At 41.7% G+C, this 15,713-nt stretch overlaps 1 protein-coding gene across 6 annotated transcripts in view; it reads right to left on the bottom strand.

The window, feature by feature from the left end:
- Nucleotides 1–5,635: 5,635 nt before the first annotated feature.
- Nucleotides 5,636–15,713, bottom strand: part of MSANTD3 (Myb/SANT DNA binding domain containing 3) — a 97,714-nt gene continuing 87,636 nt past the window's right edge. For all 6 annotated transcript variants that reach the window (XM_054520374.2, XM_009244696.4, XM_009244694.4 and 3 more), the window contains 2 exons: nucleotides 14,498–14,948; nucleotides 5,636–6,312 (listed from right to left, as the gene is read on the bottom strand). In XM_054520374.2, the coding sequence (XP_054376349.1) occupies nucleotides 5,903–6,312; nucleotides 14,498–14,915 (828 nt within the window). In that variant the 5' untranslated portion in view covers nucleotides 14,916–14,948 and the 3' untranslated portion in view covers nucleotides 5,636–5,902. The remainder of the gene's footprint in view (nucleotides 6,313–14,497; nucleotides 14,949–15,713) is intronic.

Below are 15,713 nucleotides of genomic sequence, written 5' to 3'. Positions count from 1 at the left end.
CTCTCATTCGGAAGTAACAAGATCACATTCTGTCCATTCCAATCAGTACCTACAGTGAGAGAACTTTCATATACAATCTGGACATCTGGATAATGCAGAAACCAAGTTTTCCACCTAATGATGATAAACTTCACTGTTAGATTAATAATCGGCTTGCAAACCCAACAGTTTATTGGGTAATAGAGGTTCAATAGATGTGTTCTTTTAAATCTCGCATTAATCACTTCTATAAATTGAATCTCATACTAAATGCACCAAAAGCCTATTTAAAGAAATGCCATGTTGAAATTTTTCATAAAGAAAATAATCTGAAAGTAGAGCCTGAGATGAAGTTAAAAAAGAAATAAAGGAAAAAATCACACTCTTGTATTTGTTATGGAAGTTTTGTACACTGGGTGTTCCTAAACCATGGTACACCTGGGATACTTCCCCTACAGGGCAGCCTCTCTACAGGAGGGCACCCACATCCCAAAGACAACAATTCAGTGCTTTATATCATTCTTTATTTTAAAAGTGCTTTACCAACATATACTAATCTTCACAACATTCAAGGGAGGTAGATAAGTATTACACCACTTTCACAGATGGAGAAACTGAGGCAGAGATTAGTAAGTTGTATTGAGGGGCATAATATACGGCACAATTAGGAAAAGAATTTGTTGCAGTCATGGATCACTGAAGACCTTTCCCATGATTTCTGAGTCCCATCAACACAAAAAGCAGCAGATGCAGCATGGAAGCAGGTCATCACTAGTTTGGCTAGTCTAAGGCTAAACATTACCTTGTTGATACCAGATGTTGAATATGCTGTCCTTTGGCAAGCATCCCCCTCACACGCATTCTTACATGCGTCCACCTCTAAACAGGGGAGAGGGGAAGCTGTTGTGAGTGCAGAAGGAGGGGGTGGAGAAACAGGGCTGGGAAGGAAGATGACAGAATAGAAAACATGAACTGATATAAAAGCAAGGGCAAGGACAAACAAGAGGACCCTCTGGGAACCAGTCCAACAGAAAGGAAAGCCACAGCAGAAAAGAAGTGTCATTTGAAAAGCTCAGACATCCAGAAATGCTACTCAAAGGGTAATTCTTAGGAATGACATTCAAAGCCACTCCTCATGGCTTTGCCAAATATAATCATCAGGTCCTTCTGACATTCCCAGGAGGCAGAATCATTCCTTTCCCCTGGTCCAGTCCAAGTGCTGATGTAATTGACCTGACACTGCAGAGACTGTTGACAACTCAAATGTACCCTCCCACCATGCCACCTCTCTTCCCCTGCACATCTAGTCTCTTCAAAACAAAACAAAACAATGCATTTAATATTCTCCCTGCAAAAATCCTAAGACATTTCTCGACATTTTATTGCACAATAATGTAGGATTCCATGCATGAATTTTTATAAAAGGGGCGTGATGTGTATTAACAGCCCCTCTCAGTCAATGCTTGTTTATACAACATGGAACATTTTTTAAAATTGTGGATACCAACTGTCTAGAGAAAAATTGGAGTGCAAGGGAAAGAAATAACTTCTCCTGATCTTTCTAGTGGGAAGCAAATATAAGAGATGGTGATTGACATCCTACCAGCTGCAATGGAGGTACTGATGGCAGAGGAAGCACCAAATGAGTAGGTGAACAAGGACCCAGCAGGGAGGGTCTAAGTCAGATGAACAGGTGGAAGCAGCAGCCCAGAGAGCTGAAGAGGCAGAAGTCAGGGAAAAGACATACCAGCCAAAGAGGAAATGCATGGAGGTGTTGGTGTTTGAGGTCTAGGCCTTCCTAGAACAGGTTGGAGCCAGAAATACATCCTTTCTTCCTTTATTTCAATCAGCAGCATCATTCTTTCAGACATGTAGCTTTAAAATCTTATCCCTTCTCTCCAACAAACAAGGTCAACTGCCAAGCCTTACTGATTCCACTTTGGCAATGCCCTTCACACTGGTCCCCCTCGTGGGTTTTTTTGTTTGTTTGTTTTGAGACAGAGTTTCACTCTTGTTACCCAGGCCGGAGTGCAATGGTGCGATCTTGGCTCACTGCAACCTCCACCTCCTGGGTTCAAGCAATTCTCTTGCCTCAGCCTCCCAAGTAGCTAGGATTACAGGCGCCTGCCACCACGTCCGGCTATCTTTTTGTATTTTTAGTAGAGACGGGGTTTCACCATGTTGGCCAGGCTGGTTGCGAACTCCTGACCTCAGGTGATCCACCCGCCTCGGCCTCCCAATGTGCTGGGATTACAGGCATGAGCCACCGCACCAGCTGTCTCTCTTGTTTTTACTGCAACCTCTTCTGGGTCCTGCTATCATCTCATCCTAACCAGGGACAAACCCTCCTACGTGGTATCCCCTACTCCAGTCTTCTCTCCACTCAGTTCCTTCTACTCTTCTTCCTGGAGTACAGTTCTGATCACGTTACTGCCCAAACTTGGAAATTCCCCATGCTGTCACTCCCTCTCAATTGTGTGTCTCATTATCTTGAATCTTCAACAGGACCTTGCATCTAGTGAAGTTCCTCTGGTTTCCCAATCTCCACCTGCCAAAATGCCAACTCTGAAGACTTAGCTCCAGTGCCATCTCCTCCATGAAGACTTCCTTCATGCTTCTTAGCTCTCTGCTGAGGTATAAGCACACTTTGAAGACATGCACTGATCAAGCGCATGATAGCTGTGTACAACCCTTATACTCCCTACTGGGCTGTGTCCGTAATTTGCCAAGGTCAGGGATGATGAACTGTGTCTGAATATTTACCTGTCTATCCCCTACACCACCTACAAAGAAATGGTTATTGCATTTCTACCTCAGGTAAGAAACTGCTCAAAAGTGAAATGAATTGTGATATACTTGCTCACAAATGGAGACACTGAAACAAGTACCCTGTAATGTGATCTGACTCTCAGGATAAAACCAATCCATGATAGAGCTCAAGGAATGGGAAAAGGGCAGGCAGTTTGGACTACATATTTTGGAGTCAAGAAATCTGGGATTGAGGTTCTGCTTTGCCATTTGCTAGCTATCTGCTTGACACCAGGTGGTTCTTCTTTGAGCGTCATTTCCTTCCTTCTGCATGGCCTCATGGGATTAAGAATAAAATGAGACACATTTGTGAATGCTACATCAGCGATTCTCAATCCCAATTATGCATCATAATCCCCTGTAAAGCTTCTGAAAAATACAGAGGACAAGGCCCCGGCCCAGGTAAATTGAATCAGAATCCTCTGGAAGTGGGACGCAGTGGGACTGATTATTTATAAAATGCCGTTTCTAATGCATAGCCAAGGTTGGAAGCTACTGTTATAAACTCATAAGTACCATTAACAGCAGAGCAAGGTGCTTTAGGCTGCTGGTTTAATTATACTTTATATGTAAAGTTAGGAATCAGTTCAATGCTTTTATAGTTCCATTAAAATACACTACTGTGTGCAAGCATTTTTTGTGTTCTTCTGCATTGTTGTGTGGTTAAGTTGTAAGTTCTGAGAGAGAGAATAATATCTAGCACCACTGTACGTAAAGATGTACCTAAGCCAAATTTTTGAGACATAAAAACTTCATAGAGTCCTCTGAAACCTTGCTATTCAGAAATGTGGTGACCAGACAAACAGAACTGGCATAAACCAGGAACTTGTAAGAAATGTAGAATCTCAGACCCCACTCTGTACTCTCTATATTAACGAGGTTCTTAGATGTGTCAATAGGTGAAGCAAAGGCCATCTTTGCTTAGTTCACATGTATGTTTAGGGTCTGTCATTCCCTGTCCTAATCCTAAAAGTGTAGGAGGGCATGAACCATCAGATTCTGTCTTCCACAAACCACTGAAGATTGGGACTTTATCCTGATGCTTCTTTCTCTAAAAGGGTCCAATTGGTAAAAACTAAATTAAGAACATAAATCCTTACAAAAGGATCTTTTCTTTCAAAGAAGACTAGTCTTCACAGGCTTTCTTCAAATAACCAGTTCCTCTAGACAATGAAAATATAATTTAGTGTTTAAAATAAATTCATATCCGCTTTAAGTTGTGTGCTGTGCATAAATAGCAAGTATATGTGTACCTTACCAAACTTATGGTCCCCAGCCCCCAAATTCCAAAATTATGCAGGAGGGAAGGTTAGCCATTGCAGTAAACAATTTCTCCCTATTGACCCATGCTCTCCAGCTGATTATGATGTGGGCAGTACCCATCCAAGACTATACAGACCAGCTGGGCATGGTGGCTCACGCCTGTAATCCAGCACTTTGGGAGGCCGAGGCGGGTGGATCACGAGGTCAGGAGATCGTGACCATCCTGGCTAACATGGTGAAACCCTGTCCCTCCTAAAAAATAGAAAAAATTAGCCAGGCGTGGTGGTGGGCGCCTGTAGTCCCAGCTACTCAGGAGGCTGAGGCAGGAGAATGGCGTGAACCTGGGAGGTGGAACTTGCAGTGAGCCAAGATGGTGCCACTGCACTCCAGCCTGGGCGACAGGGTGAGACTCTGTCTCAAAAAAAAAAAAAAAAAAGACTATACAGACCACACCATAGCCAAGAAGTTGTAACAGACTTGGAACATTATCTAGCCCAATTCCCTTGTTCTGTGGACAGGAAACACCACACCAAGGGTTAAAAGGAGTTACCCACATTCATACAGCAACTTGAGGGAGAGTTGAGCTTAGAATTCAGGCCCTGACTCCAAGGCCTATACCACTTACGTGGACTCTGCCACGTACACTCCTCCTTCCCCACCACATAGCCTTGAACTCTCACTGTCTGAAACTGCTGATCTGCCTTGGCACGTAAGTGTCACTTTGCTGCTTCCAGCTACTGCTGTCCCCAACTCCCGGGGCTGTTTTTAACAAGAGGCTACAGGAGAAGCTATACTGCAGCTCAGTCAAAATATCCATTTATCAATCCATATTTCCGAATATGTTGGTAATGGATCCTCAAAAGGCCCAATGCTAACTATGTAATGCCAGCTCCAAAGCATTACTACTGGCTAGCACCACGAGCATGGCAAGGGAAGGGCCTTTCCTTTGGTAGCTAAAGACCAAAAGCAAGGGCAACCATCAACTCACTAGTACAAAGCTGGGAGGAAACTAGAGAGACAAGAGAAAAACCGGAGCACAGCTGGGAAAGCAGCACCTTTAAAAAACATACACAGTGTGACTATAAAATTGTAAGTCTTTTTTTTTTTTTAAATAAAACCAACAAAACAGAATGTAGAAATCTAAATGAACATTTCTCCCTCAAAGTAGTTACATCCTTAGTTCCAATAAAACTACCATTGTTGGAGACTTATTTAGAACTCCTGTTTGGGGAAAGGCCTTAAAAGGTGGTTTATGAGCCACATTAGAAAATACCCTTCTAAACTTTGGGCTGTTTAAAAACAGAAAATCCATACGCAGAGGATGACATTGAGAAAATTAAAAAGGTGCTGCAGCTCTCACGGAGGTTCCCTAAAGACCTCTAGCAAGTTCTGAGCAACAGCATCATCATTGGAGAAACGTGTAGCCTCCCAGGACAGCCACTTTCGATGGGAGGGCATTCATTTGGATAGAAAAGTTCTGCTGTCTGTTTAAAAAGAAAAAAGAAAAAAAAAAATCAGCCACACTCCTTTATAGTCACACTTGCATTTGATTAAAAAAAAAAAAAAATACAACAACACTCACACGTGGTTCTTGTATGAATTCTAATTAAGAGACATTATATTCAGAATTATAGCACTCATAGTGATAATTTTCAGAAGACTATAACAGCTTCTTTGCCACTTAAGGGGTACAGAGGGTGCAGCTGTTTACCTGAATGAATTCTTAAATAAGTGACTACTACCACTCTAATTTTCCTAGTTGTCGCTCTGTTACAGGTTACTGACCGCAAGTCCATGTTCCAGACATTCTTTGCCAACACAGATTAATTACAAGAGAGCCACCCCCAAAGTCTTAGGGCGAATTGGGAAAGGGCCGGTTAAATGAGGAAACAGGCCATTCCTTGGTAAAAGTTTGTAGTTTTCTTTCCCAATACATCTTCTTTTTATTGAGAACTTCCATTTTTATCCTGTGTTCCTCCTCTGCCATCTCACACTCTCGCTCTATCTGCTGGATTTTGGCCACATGCACCTCATTCATTTGTATCAGTTGCAGTTGTAAGATGGACATTTGTTGATGGTGTTCTTCCTCATGCATCTTTTTTAAAGCACCTTCCTGAGAGGTTTTGCTCCTGTAGTTTTTATTGGCTGTTATTCTGACAGCTGAACACGAGGGTTCAGGTTGAGAGGTCCCCTCACATACTGGAAAATGTATGAACTCTTTCTCATCATCGCACAGTTCTCTATTTGAAACAGCAAATGATTCTGAAAAACAGTAGCAGAAAACATATGTTCAAAGATTTTACAGGCAGAGAAAAAAAAAGCCAATCCTATTTCAAATGACAGGGTCCTTCATTACAGGATGTATCTAAAATCATGTCTGCTTTGGCCTTCATGTCTACAGGAACCCTAGCCACACCTGACTTTTTAAAAACCCACAAATCAAAAGCAATTTTTTCTTAAGAAATAATGACAAGGGGTTTTGTTAGGTTATTTCTAGAACTTCAAAGTATGGGATCCGTGGTCAGAAACCATGCTTATCAAGAATCAGAGACCTTGTTATGTTGATATTCTAAACTGAAATGTGCCCAACTCTGATGAGCGTAGGACCACAATGCAAGGTTAGTGTGGATCTTCAAATTAAGTTCTCTATCAGTCTGATCACCCTTTGCCAACTTCTCATTCAGCTATGAACACGTATGTGTAATCTTTGCAAGAGTGCTATTGCTGTTTCCTGGTCACAGGTGTAAGCCCTTACCCTGGAGAGCCATCTTGTAAATGCTGTTCCTTGAAAGATGAGTCTACATTCCCTGGCTTAACTCCCTCACATACATTTTCTTTTTACTCTCCAGCACTGCCATTTGGGGAGTTTTCAATGTCCCTCTTATTTATTTATTTATTTATTTATTTATTTTTGTCCCTCTTATTTAACCTGTCCCTGGTACTTGACTATCCTTGAAATTTCTTTCCTCCATTAGCTTCTGAACCATGACTCTCCTAATTTCTAAGCTGCCTTCCCCTCTGATTGCTCCTTCTCAAGTCTTCTTGATGTACAGAGACCATTGCTCTACTCACCTGTTACCTTTTCATATTCTCCTGGGGGTTCCCATCTGTGGTTCTGTTCTTAATCTGCCCTAAGCAAACTCATAACCTGATTCCGACCTTCCTTTCTTTCTTGTCTGACTCTTCCAAATGCCCTGTGCAACCTTCAGTCCTACCACAAGCTACTTACATCCTTTATAAGGTCATGCTTTTTTTCATAATTCTGTTTCACTGTTCCCTCTCCTTAAAGTTAGGCTATCTGTCCCTCCACTTACTGTAGTCTTGCTTTTTTAACCTCCCCCCCAACTCCTACTCATTCAAAACCAATGCCGCTTGCTCTGTGAAACCTTAGGTCTCTCCTTTATATGTACTCTTCTGTTACAGCACTTAACACACACTAGTATTGTTTTGGCAGCATGACATTCTCTTTTTTTAATCCTTGGGTACTAATTACTTTGTTTGGTACACAATGGATGCCTAGTAAATGTTTACTGGCTGAACCCTTGAATATAAAGGGAAGAGTATATGGATGCGAAAGGATACCACGTTTGGTAGGTGTTATGTTTGCCCTGATTTTTTAATAGAGCAGTAACATCCGTGTGAATTAAGGGAGTTGCAATAAGGAAACCACTAACTCCACTAACCCATGGAGTCTTCTAGCTGTGACTCTAAAGCTTTCTTGAGAAGCTTTACATTTCCAATAAAGAGAATCTTCTCCTTGGAGAAAAACAATGCCAATTTATTAACATAGTTGATTACATTATTACGTCCACTCCATTATTCTGGAAGATGAGATGCTGGGAATGTTAATGGCTACTGGGGGAAACCTAACTCATAATACCCTGTTAATAAAAGGAAAATGGCTACCGTTTAATTATTCCACTCCAAGAGGTAAAGTAACAACCATAACTAGTCCCTAATTATGATTAAAGAAAAGGTAAGGTAAAAATCTTACTTCTGGAAGAGAAGGTTAAAAAAAAAAAAGTACTTCTGTGCCATCCAGAAATAACGAAAATGTCTCTTGGAAATCTTTCCTAGAGACAGCTCTGGCCTCAAAGATAGCTCTTCCTTCATGCTCCCACTGACTCCTGGGCCTACCTCTGGCAGAACACTTGTTAAAACTGGCAGTTTACCTCCCTTTTAAGTCTCTGAGTACTTTGAAGACAGAGATTGCTTCTGTTCATCTTCATGGAGAACCCAGCACAGGGCCTGGTATAGTGCTGGGCATGTAAGAAATGTGTATGGGGTGAATTACCTGCAGTGGGTCACATCCCTCCCAACATGCCCAACCATGGAGAAGGAACAGTGCTCTGTGTGGGTAACCAAGGCACAGGACAAAGGAATGGGAGAGGGTTAACACTGAGAACAGGGCCCTCAGGTGTGAGTTTCAACTGCAAAGAGCATTACTTCACCTGTTTCCTTTCTAGTTTTGGATCTGAAAATGTCTTCTTTGAAGACTGGACACATTAGACATTTTGTGGTACTTCTAGTCTCTTTTCTCTTTTATTTCATTCCAGGGGATAGTTCTGGATACTCCTCTGAGTCCTTAAAGTTCATCCCCTCACAATGCTGCTGTCTCGCCCAATTTCTTTAATTTCTTCTTTTTTTTTGAGATGGGGTCTCATTCTGTCACCCAGGCTGGAGTGCAGTGGCGCGATCTCAGCTCACTGCAATCTCCGGCTCCCAGGCTCAAGGGACCCTCCCACTTCAGCCTCCAACTAGCTGGGACTACAGGCATGCACCACCAAGCCTGGTTAATTTTTTGTATTTTTGGTAGAGACGGGGTTTCACCATGTTGCCCAGGCTGGTCTCAAACTCCTGAGTTCAAGCGATCGGCCCGCCTCGGCCTCCCAGAATGCTGGGATTACAGGCGTGAGCCACTGCGCCGGCCTCTTCCAATTTCTAAATGCTCACTTTCATCTCAACAATTCCAGGCTTTAGAGACCTGATGATGATAATGGTGATGACGATGATGATGATAGCACCTACTGTTTTTTGAGCAGCTAACCAGGTCCTAGGCTAGTGCTTTATAGCATTACCTCATCTAATCCTTACCCTAGGAGAGAGGTATTATTATAGAAAACCAAATACAATATCCAAGGTCACATGACTAGTTGAAAGAACCAGGATTCTAATCTAAGTCTGTGTGACTCCAAAATCCAAACTCAACCACTACAAAAATCAGCCTCCCACTCTTCCACTTGCTCAGCTGATCACTTGCATATCTTAAAATGCAGCCTCCAAATTGTATCCACTACAAAACCATCTCTTATTAAGAATATGGGTGTGTATCCTGCATTTTGATCTCTAAATTTCTAGAGCTGTGAACATAAAAAGACAGTATGTTTGTGTCTGGGAGCAGAAAAACGACTCTTCTTTAAAACTACTCTTTTTAGTTTAAATGTGTGCTAACATCCAAATTTTAAAGGAAAAAAAAGCCAGGCCTCTTAAGAAGACTCTGGCAGAAAATGGGGCTTTAAACTAGAGAGGCTCAATGGCATAGTTAATTAACTTTCACACACATATTAGCTCCAATGACTAGAAACTACTGTTCAGATGGGAAGAATCTTCTCTTAATTGGAAAAAGACTGGCCTAGGAATGGCACTGTGCTGCAAATACACACCATGTAATCTCTCTCAGAGGTAAAAACAAAGCCACCTGAAGGAGAAAACAACTCAATCTTATGCAAAAAGGGTAGGAAATCCCAACAGCTTTCCTGGGACCAGGAAAGCCAAGGGGCTGTTCTTTCACTTGGACAACTGGAGTAAGTTTAATATCAGAAGGAAAAGCCTTCTATGACAGCAAAAGGATGGGAAGGAAACTGTAAACAGGCTAAACCCCAGATATAGGAAATAGGGCTGACTGGGAAAGGGGATAAATAAGTTGTGTGGATGCATGCTATGGAGTATATATAACACATTAAAAGAAAGAAACTAGACTTACATACTGCAATGGGAATTGATCTTTTTTTTTTTTTTTTTTTTTAGAAGAAGTCTGGCTCTGTCACCCAGTCTGGAGTACAGTGGTGCAATATTGGCTCACTGCAATCTCCGCCTCCAGGGTTCAAGCAATTCTCCCGTCTCAGCCTCCCAAGTAGCTGGGATTACAGGTGTGCGCCACCAGGCCCAGCTAATTTTTGTAGTTTTAGTTGGCCAGCATGGTCTTGAACTCCTGACCTCAGGTATCTGTCCGCTTTGGCCTCCCAAAGTGCTGGGTTTACAGGTGTGAACCACTGTGCCCGGCCTAGGAATTGATCTTAAAAACAGTATTCTAAGTGAAAAAAGAGAGAAAATGGTATCCCTAGCACAAATTTAAATCTACATAAATTTAGAATAGATGCACACAAAACACATGTAAAAGGATATGCAAGCGTGTCAGAATGATTCAGATGCAGGAGAAGAGAATGAAAGAATGGAATAAAAATGGAACAAACACGTAACTAACAAAAGAAAGGCTTTTCACAGACCAGTGAGGCTGGGGTGCCATGACTGGAAGTGTAACTCAGCCCTCTGGTACCAGAGATCTCACCCCCAAAGATTAGGATTGAACAGTAATAATAATGGCATTTATTAAGAAATGTTCACAGTTATCAAGTATCACTTTAGAGCATCGAATGTGAAATTAAATATAAATTATCCTAAGACATCTAGGTGCTACTCCAAAGCTTAGTTTTCTTAAATGTATTTGACCTTTGGTCATCCTAGCCTCCCAGCCACTCCTAGCGAATTTTATTGGCTCCCTTAGTTGGTTCTGTACACAGTTTCCCTCAAAATAATGGAAGATAAGTGTCAAAGCCAAATTATCACACATCATAAAATCTGCAGGGTGTAAATTGTTTTAATATATTTAAGGAGGAAATATTGGGGTTTTTTGGCAAATATTAATATATTCCTAAGTGTTATACTTAAATTTTAAGACTAGTGTGTTCGAATACAGATGGACATTTTCAGAAAGTCATTGACAAAGCTAAGTATATCCAAGGGACAGTGATCAAGATGACACAGTTGAAACTATCTCATACCAAAAAGTAGTTGCAGAGAGGCCTCTAGTGGAATACTATTAGAGTCCATCCTGTTTAACAGTTTTATCATAAATTCCAATAAATTTCTGAGTACCTAATTCTGTAACAGGTACCCTGTAAGGTGTTGGAAGAGTATTGTCCAACAGAAATACAATATAAGTTATTTATATAATTTTAAATATCCTCAGAGCAACATTAGAAAAATTAAAAAAGGTGAAATTTATTTTGGTAATATATTTTTTAATCTGATATATCTAAAATATTATTGTTTCGACATGTAACAATATAAAAATTATTTAATGAGTTTTTTTACATTTTTTGGTACTAAGTCTTCAAAATGTGGTGTGCACAATTATAGCACATCCTAATGTGGTCTACCCACATTTCAAGTGCTTATGAGCCTCATGTGGCTTGTGACAACTGTATCAGACAGTGCAGTGTTAGAAATAGAAAGATCACACACACACATTCCTTATGTCAAATACACAAGATGTAATGAGGTCCATAACTCTATAGCAGATTTTCCACCTTTTTCCCACCAAGTCCCAGAAAGGATGATTGACAATTCCAGGCTTCTTTTTCTTTCTTGAAAGAGAATTGAAATGCGAAATGAGTGAAATGAATTCAAAGTTGTTTTACTGTATAGAAAGAGTACCAGTACCCTACTACTTGTATTAACAGATCACCTTTGGACACACTTCCCAAATGACAAAGCACCAAGGTTCTCCACCACCCTCCAGATGGGACCTGGACACAGGAGCAAGGAGCATTTGGCTATGCTTTAATAATCACCAGCAAAAAGGGAAGTCCCCAGTGTCATCTATGTACAAACATCCAATTTAAAATAAATCCCTTTATACTTGAGTCACTATTAAATGTCACTATAAGGAAAACACTGAGAATGTACCTTTATTCCCTTCTTGCTGAAAATTTATAAATTACGTTTATGAGTAAATGAATTACATCATTTCTTCCAAAAAGAAAGAGAAAAAAATTTGTGGAATGAACTTTCCTAGATCCCACCACAGAATTTGAAAATGGAGAAACAAGACTGTCCAGGCCCCCTAAGAATAACCCTATGTATTCAATACACAATAATCTAGATCACAGGTTTGCAAAATGAACAGAAGGCAGCTCACACCAGCATGGTCCTCAGCAATATCTGCCAGGGAACATAAGCAATGTAAAGAGCAGCCCTGCTGATCCATTCCCTCCCTCCCTCCCCCAGCACACTCCTCCACAGCCTCACAGAAGCTGAATGGCTCTGAAGCCAGCAAGGTGGAGAGGAACAGAGTAACTGGCTAAAGCTATAAACATCTCCAAAACAAGGACACCATTAATTAGCAGTGGGGGCCCATGCACTACAGAAGCAGCAGTGAGGAGTGATAAGAGAGAGAGCTGACAGTGCCCCCATAAACTGTCTGCTAGGAGGTACCCTGGCTTGGGAACTCAGGGATCAAAACTCAGACACAAGGTTCCCACACTGGAAATCGATGCATGAGGTTCATAACATAAACCACTATGGTTACCCAACTGGCTTCCTGGACTTAACCTTGGTCAAATGATCAGTAAGCAAACTTTTGATCATAATTTGCTTCTCCAGGATCGTCTGCCTACAGGACAGAAAAAAAGGTGCTAATCAAAAACATGTATTTGATTCACTTGGCAATTATCTTTTCCACTCTACACAGACAACACTACTGGCTTTAGACTGCTTCTTGTTACTTTTAATTAACAGGAGCCAGTCCCTCAGAGCTCAGTCTACTCTGGAGGCACTGACAATTGAATTTCTCATTCTGCAAGCTGAGAACCAGATTCTCCTGGGGAAGTGCTTGCCGGGTCCTTGAAGCACCTTATGAACAACCCTCTGTCCCCTAACAGGAAACATCCTCTGCTTCAATGTCTGTCTTCTGCAAACTGCAATGAATTTTTATATAAACTGGCCACTTCCTGTCTGAAAAGAAGCAGGAATTGCTGGCAATTTATCTATGTGCATTTCCACCCTCCCCTTGCCTAGAGACATTTCAATAGCCCCTAAATTCCAACCTTTTGAAGCTATGACACACTATCATTGCATCCTTCATTATATGACAGTTTTTTTCCCTAAGAATTATGTATGACATATTTTTCTCTTTTTAATGGAAGTATATTAAACTTAATTTTTTTTTGGAGTTTTTCAAGATCCCTGGGGTACCACAAACCAAAACGGTGGATCACAATAGTATAATGGCTAAAAATGCCGGTTTTTAATCTGGGTGAATGCTAAAACAGGTGTTTATCATATTATTCTCTGCACTTTTTTTCAAGTTTGAAATAGTTCTTTGTTTCTTTTTTTTTTTTTTTTTTTGAGACGGAGTTTTGCTCTTGTTGCCTAGGCTGGCGTGCAATGGCGCTATCTTGGCTCACCACAACCTCTGCCTCCTGGGTTCAAGCGATTCTCCTGCCTCAGCCTCCCAAGTAGCTGGGATTATAGGCATGCACCACCATGCCCAGCTAATTTTGTATTTTTAGTAGAGATGGGGTTTCTCCATGTTGGTCAGGCTGGTCTCAAACTCCCAACCTCAGGTGATCCGCCCACCTCGGCCTCCCAAAGTGCTGGGATTACAGGCAAGAGCCACAGCACCCAGCCGGTTGACTCTTTTAATATGGCCTTTTGAGTGGCCCACTGCAATGCTTTGCAAATAATAAGGACCTCCAAAAATATTTTTTGAAAAAAGTGAAATTGAGTGGATGAATATAAATCTTCATACAATTCTCTTTAACATATTTGAGACAGGTTGATAGGCAACAGCAGCACCTCACTAATAAGAACTCCATTAATGCAGTCCCTTATTTTTCTTTATGTTTAAGTAATAATAAAGTCTCCAAGAGAGCTAGCGCAATGATGAAAACAAGTACTTTTGTTTTTATATATTACTTTTTCTTTTTTTTTTTGAGACAGGGTGTCACTCCGTCACACAGGCTGGAGTGCAGTGGCGCAATAACAGCTCACTGCAGCTTCCACCTCCTGGGCTCAAGTTATCCTCCAGCCTCAGCCTCCCGAGTAGCTGGAACTACAGGTGCATGCTACCATGCCCAGCTAATTTTTTCTATTTTTTGTAGAAACGGGGGTCTCACTTTGTTGCCCAGGGTGGTCTCAAATTCCTGGACTCAAGCCATCCTCCCACCTCAGCCTCCCAAAGTGCTGGGATTACGGGCGTGAGCCACCACGCCCACTTCTATGAGACTTCGAATGTCCTATATAATCCTGAGATCCTGAATTAGGAAAATTGGGTTTGATACAAAAGTTTCATTTTTAGAAGTTCCCTCAAAGTGGAGGATTTTAAAATTAAAATGTCAAACAGGTACCCAGTGAGAGCGTGCACACTGGCATCAGGAACGGATACCTTGGGCTGAGGCGTCGGGGTGGTATTCGGGCTCCTCCTCCGGGGGGCTCTGCAGGAAGTAGAGCTGCTCCGGCAGCATGCTGGCGATCTTCTCCTTCCCTAGGACGTGGGTACTCAGGAGAGGGCTGACGCTTCGTTTCACTTTCTCTCTCCTTTCATGGGCCATAATTTTTTTGGTCCGAGCCTTGATGTTCTCCCAGCACTTCTTCAGCTGTTTGAAATCCCGCAGGGACACGCTGGGCTGAGAGTTGTATTCGTGGGCCAGTGCCTGCCAGGTACGCTGCTTAAGGGCAATAGTTCGCGCATCACTTTTCTTACATTCCAGCACATATTTATACTTTTCTACTAAAGCCAGCAGGATGCTCTTTTCCAATTCTGAGAAGTATTTGGCAGGCTTTATAATTTCGTTGTTTTGCATTTTCCACTATATTTCTCCTGGCCGCTAGCTATCCTGTAAAAGGAAGTTTGAAGCAATGATTACCAACTCCAGCAAAAACAATGCCTATAAATCACTGAAGCTTAATTCCTGACTTGATTCCCTTGTCTGAAATACAGTACTTTCTTTTCCATTAATGTTGAATTATGATATTCAGGACTCTGGAGAATATTTAGAAATGTACTAGGAATGGGGTTTTACTTCAAAGTGGATTGTTGTGGCTATACTGTGACTATCTGGTATATAACAGCAAAAAATGAAAAGTTGAACATTTTTTTTTTTTAAACGGAGTCTTGCTCTTGTTGCCCAGGCTGGAGTGCAGTGGCACGATCTGAGCTCACTGCAACCTCTACCTCCTGGGTTCAGGCAATTCTCCTGCCTCAGCCTCCTGAGTAGCTGGGATTACAGGCGCCTGTCACCATGCCCGGCTAATTTTTTTTCGTAGTTTTGGTAGAGACAGGGTTTCACCATGTTGGCCAGGCTGGTCTCGAACTCCTGACCTCAAGTGATCTGCCCGCCTCGGCCTCCCAAAGTGCTGGGATTACAGGCGTGAGCCACCGCGCCCGGCCTAGACTCTGATTTCTTAATTGATTTTTCTTTAATGTTAGGGAACTGATTATTCCCCCAAATCATGTTAGCCAGTTTTAGAACTAAACAGCTTTCCAAAAGTTTTGTCACAGCTGAGGACAAAAGAAGCCACCGTGTAATCAAATACAAAATATGATGTGGGAGGCTGAGGCAGGTGGACCACGAGGTCAGGAGTTCGAGACCAGCCTGACC

This window comes from Pongo abelii, chromosome 13 (assembly GCF_028885655.2).
Source record: "Pongo abelii isolate AG06213 chromosome 13, NHGRI_mPonAbe1-v2.0_pri, whole genome shotgun sequence".
NCBI lineage: Eukaryota > Metazoa > Chordata > Mammalia > Primates > Hominidae > Pongo > Pongo abelii.
Note: the sequence above shows the minus strand (reverse complement) of the source record. Positions and strands in the feature narration are given on the sequence as shown.